At 48.9% G+C, this 4,931-nt stretch overlaps 1 protein-coding gene across 1 annotated transcript; it reads left to right on the top strand.

The window, feature by feature from the left end:
- Positions 1 to 333: 333 nt before the first annotated feature.
- LOC310920877 (keratin, type II cytoskeletal 75-like) lies at positions 334 to 4,606 on the top strand (the record flags this gene model as incomplete). Its single annotated transcript, XM_083880935.1, has 9 exons — positions 334 to 822; positions 1,762 to 1,976; positions 2,482 to 2,542; positions 2,732 to 2,827; positions 3,093 to 3,257; positions 3,438 to 3,563; positions 3,804 to 4,024; positions 4,278 to 4,309; positions 4,413 to 4,606. 9 exons carry the CDS (start codon positions 334 to 336, stop codon positions 4,604 to 4,606), a joined length of 1,599 nt encoding a protein of 532 aa, XP_083737061.1.
- Between the last annotated feature and the right edge of the window lie 325 nt (positions 4,607 to 4,931).

Raw genomic sequence — 4,931 nt, 5'->3', positions numbered from 1 at the left:
ATGAGTCTGGCTGTCTACAAAGACCGGCGACAGTTATTCCCAAACAATGTTCCCTGTTGCTGAGAACCTGGGCTGTATTATTTCAGCAGGGCGTGTGTGAGGAGTGAGTTCACTCTCCAGAATGCTGTTGGACATGCCAAGCCTAATTCATCAGAAAGATGATCCACCTCATCCAACCCATCCCAGGCTCATACATGCATAAAAGGGCTCTCCCCAGCCGTTGCAGAGCACAGGTTCACCTCTCTCCTTTCCCTCCTACTCCTTGCTCCAGGCCAGCACCTTTGCTCCTTTATTCTAGCTGCAGCATCCACCTCAATCCAAAAAGCCCCAGCAATGTCTCGCCAGTCCACCGTGAGGATTCAGAGGGGGAGAAGCGGCTTCAGCGCTGCTTCGGCCGTGGTCCCCAACACCTGCCGGACCAGCTTCAGCTCCTGCTCCGTCACCCGCCTGGGCAGCTGCAATGCTGGCAGTGGCTTTGCCAGGGTCGGGGGGGGCTTTGGAAGCAAAAGCCTCTACAATGTTGGTGGCTGCAAGAAGATCTCCGTGGCTGGAAGGGGTGGCAGCTTCTATGGCTCTGCAGGGTTTGGTGCCGGCAGTGTGTATGGGGGCGGCTTTGGTGTTCCAGCCAACCTTGGCTATGGATATGGGGCCTTTGGGGGTGGCCCTGGATTCCCAGCTGGGGGCATCCACGAAGTCTCCATCAATCAGAGCCTTCTGAAACCACTCAACTTAGAGATTGACCCCAACATCCAAAGGATCCGAAAAGAGGAGAAGGAACAAATCAAAACCCTCAACAACAAATTTGCCTCCTTCATTGACAAGGTGAGATCTGAGTTTTCATAAATATTTGATTTTTTTGACAGGGGCACTTTTCTTTTCTGCTTGATGAGGACAAAAGCTGATCAAGGAGGAACAGAAGTGAGGAATGAGACTGGAAGATGCCCTGGAAGCTCGAGGGAATGGCACCTGTTCCATAGCGGTTGCCATGAATTAATCATCCAGTGTTTGAGTTCCTCCTTGTTTGCTGCTCCACATCTCACAGGCAGTGGGGAAAGAAATCTCCAGAGGACAATCCCACCCTTCTGGAGACTTTAGGTTCCTCCAGTGAGCATTTCAGGGAACAGCTTTTTAGATGATTAAATGAATTCCTGAAACCCACCTAAAATGACCAAGAAATTGGCACAAGAGAGAAGCAGCTTCTCAATGCTTGAATTCCCTGAAAGGCATTTAAATTTGTCACCAAAATGTTTGGATTTTTAGCTCAAAATATCAAAATCCGATCCAAATCTGTCTGTCCACCACATTTCACTGATGCACAACATCTGCTCAGTTCCTGCTCTGGTCAAGCTGCTCCTCCTTGGTTTCAAGGAAAATGCTGCAATATTTTGGACATTTAGTGGGGTAGGGGAGCTCTACTGAAGGGAAGGAGAAGCAGCGCCTTAACAATGTTATTTTAATTAGAGAGCAAGCCCTGCCTTGCTTGTTATGTGATTTTGCTCACATTTTTCACACAAAATTCCTGTACTTGGTCTCAATTTAAACAATAAATGGGAAGCCAGAAAATCAAAGGTTATTCCAGAGTTCATAACACTGAACAGAGTCCCTGCAGTCAAATCTCCCAACACATGAGAATTTGGCTCTGAAAACCCCCTGGAAGGAGCATTTCACCCTCTCAGCCAGTTATGAGACCCTCCCATTTGCCGGGAAATTCTCCCCAGTCTCTGTTCTTTCCAAGCCCCTTCAGGAGATTTCTCCTTCCAGGTCCGATTCCTTGAGCAGCAAAACAAAGTGCTGGAAACCAAGTGGAGTTTGCTGCAGGAGCAGGGAATGAAAACAGTCAGGAACAACCTGGAGCCGCTTTTTGAGACCTACATCAACAACTTGCGGGTGCAGCTGAACTCACTGCTGAGCGACAAGGGGAGGCTGGAGGGGGAGCTCGTCAACACCCAGTACCTGGTCGAGGACTTCAAGAAGAAGTAAGTCTTGAGCTAATGCTCTACTCACCTGGGCAGGTGCAGCCTTTCTCCTCTCAACATCCTCAAATCTACTGGAGAATCCAGGGGAGTCTGGGATCCTGGAATTCCCAGCAATGATATTTTCTCAAGGAGAAATTTTCTCAGTAACAGAGTAACAGATCCAAGTGCATCAACATTTAGGGAATAATTTGGAACATGATCAAAGACTTATTAACTAAATTACCTACTGAGAGGGAAAAATTACACAGTAGGTCTGAAAGTTTCAGGGCAGCACATTTCATTTGCTTAAAGCAGCAGAAGGATGACTAATAGCCAGAAATAAGTAAAAAATAATGGATTCGTTCAAATTGTTTTGATGTACTTGTTTTAACTGGTTCAGCTCCTGGTCTCTCATTGAGGGAAAAGAGCATTGTATGCAAAATGCTCTGAAGGAAATTCATTCCAGCGAACTCAAATCTCTCTGTTACCTGCCCAAACAAAAACTCCCTGTGCCATTCTCCTTTAGGTACGAAGATGAGATCAACAGAAGGACCATTGCAGAGAACGAATTTGTGACGCTCAAGAAGGTGAGAGCAAATTCTAAGGCACTGTGGGATGGCTCATTGTAGAGCTCTGATCACCCAGTCAGTCACAAATCCACCCATTACCATTCCAATTTAGTTTTCTTATGGTTTCTTCCCTGGAGTGTTATCACAATGCATGCTCCTGATTTACTGATAGGGGTGTGAACCACCCAAAAATCTCTCGTCCCCCAGGATGTAGATGCTTCCTACATGAACAAGGTGGAACTCCAAGCCAGGGCAGATGCGCTGAGTGAAGAAATTAATTTCCTGAGAGCACTTTACGAAGCAGTGAGTACAACCAGCTCCAAAACATCCTGGCCCTTAGTGAAGAACTTCTCTCCCTCCATTCCTCTGAGAGCCTCTAATTCCTTCCCCCGGGAGATGCTAAATCCTTCACCTCTGTAGAGTTGCACCAACACCTGAGCTGTTCAGATAACGATCTGTAACAGCCTCTCCCAGGTCTGCAGCTCACCTGGAAAGGTGAAAAGGCATCTCCCAAGGGAATTACCTCATTCTCCCAAGGGAATTACCTCATCCCCTGTGCTCTTTGCAGGAGCTGTCCCAGATGCAGACCCAGATCTCCGACACCTCTGTGGTTCTCACCATGGACAACAACCGGAACCTGGACCTGGACAGCATCATCTCCGAGGTCAAGGCACAGTATGAGGACATCGCCAACCGGAGCCGTGCCGAGGCCGAGTCCTGGTACCAGACCAAGGTGAAGGATCTGGGGTTTCCATGCTCTTATCTTCATATCTTGTCTGGAACAGATAAAGAACCGACTCTTCCAAGAAAATCTTCCCAGCTGCTGATCTGGGCTTGAGGAGGGACTCTCGGGCTTCTGGTAATGCCAAAAATGGTGGATTTTCCCTTGACTGGTTGCTCCTCTGTGTGACAGTACGAGGAGCTGCAGGCCACGGCTGGCAGGCATGGGGACGACCTCCGGAACACCAAGCAGGAGATCTCGGAGCTCAACCGCCACGTCCAGCGGCTCCGATCTGAGATTGACAGTGTGAAAAAACAGGTAAAGGACAGCAAACCCCACTTTTAACCAATTTACCCCCTGACTTGCAAGGGAGAGGAAGGAAAAGGCTGGAGCAACCTGGGCAGCTCTGCTCAGTTTGACCCTTTTTCATCCAAAAAGAAAACTGTCACTAAAACTGGTGGAGCTGATGGTGCTGGGATAAAACCTTGTGATTGCAGGCAAGGTGAAGAAGACCTGGGTCTGGGGTGGGGACTTTGAGCAGAGTTTTGTGTTCCATAGTGTGCAAACCTGAAAGCCGCCATCGCTGATGCTGAGGAACGCGGGGAGCTGACCCTCAAGGATGCCAGGGCCAAGCTGGCCGAGCTGGAGGATGCTCTGCAACAGGCCAAGGCTGACCTGGCCCGGCAGCTCCGGGAATACCAGGAGCTCATGAACGTCAAGCTGGCCCTGGACATCGAGATTGCGACCTACAGGAAGCTGCTGGAGGGCGAGGAGTGCAGGTTGGGGGGAAACATCCAGCTCTGGGGCTGGGGGTGGAACAGGAGGAGCTCAGCATTTCTGGGATGTTAAACAGGGGGGCACAGAGCAGGGGGATTGTCCCAGATAATGGAAATAACAAAAATCACAAATCAACATTTTATTTTTTTAAAATTTTTCACCCAAAGGACTATGGGAAATGTATCCTATTGTTCCCCCCCCCCCCCAATATCAACAGACTTCTAATCCTCTTCCTTTTGTTCCATCCCTGAACAGGCTGGCTGGAGATGGGGTCCCAGTGAACATCTGTAAGTATCTAAAATATAAGAATTACCTTATTTAAACATTCCTGTGTCTCTGCACCAAGAAGCCAATGCCCAGAGATACTGAAACTTTTCCTTCTCCTTGCAGCTGTCACCAGAACAACAGTGGGAACAGGATATGGAGGGAGCAACCTCACCACAGGAGGGGGGATCTGCAATTTGGGGAACAGCTTCAACTGTGGGAGCATTCCTGGGGTGAGCAGCACCACCCTCGGGGCTGGCAGCAGCTCCAGTATGAAGTTTGTCTCCAGCTCCTCCACCAGAAGAAGTTACAGGAGCTAAAATTCTCCTTCCAGTCACCGCCATGCACCAGAAAGCACCAAAACTGGTCCTTTACTGGAGTGTGGCAGGGCCAGCACAACCAGGGCCACCTGCACCCCAAGTCTTGTCCCACAGGAGCCCTCCTTTAGGAACTCTCTCTCAGCTGTGTTATCTCGCAAACACCCTGTTGGGCTCAGCCCTGGAACCTGAGTCTCACTGGGTTAAATTTGCAGCTTGCTTGCTCCAGCTCAGCAATTTTTCAGATTTTGTATATAAAATGTGTCCCATGACTGTCTCTCTTCACTTTCTGGGGTTTGTCTAATAAAAATGCACATGTAATTTATTC

The sequence above is a fragment of the Zosterops lateralis genome (genome assembly GCF_965231275.1).
Source record: "Zosterops lateralis genome assembly, chromosome: 32".
In the NCBI taxonomy this organism is placed as follows: Eukaryota; Metazoa; Chordata; class Aves; order Passeriformes; family Zosteropidae; genus Zosterops; species Zosterops lateralis.
Note: the sequence above shows the minus strand (reverse complement) of the source record. Positions and strands in the feature narration are given on the sequence as shown.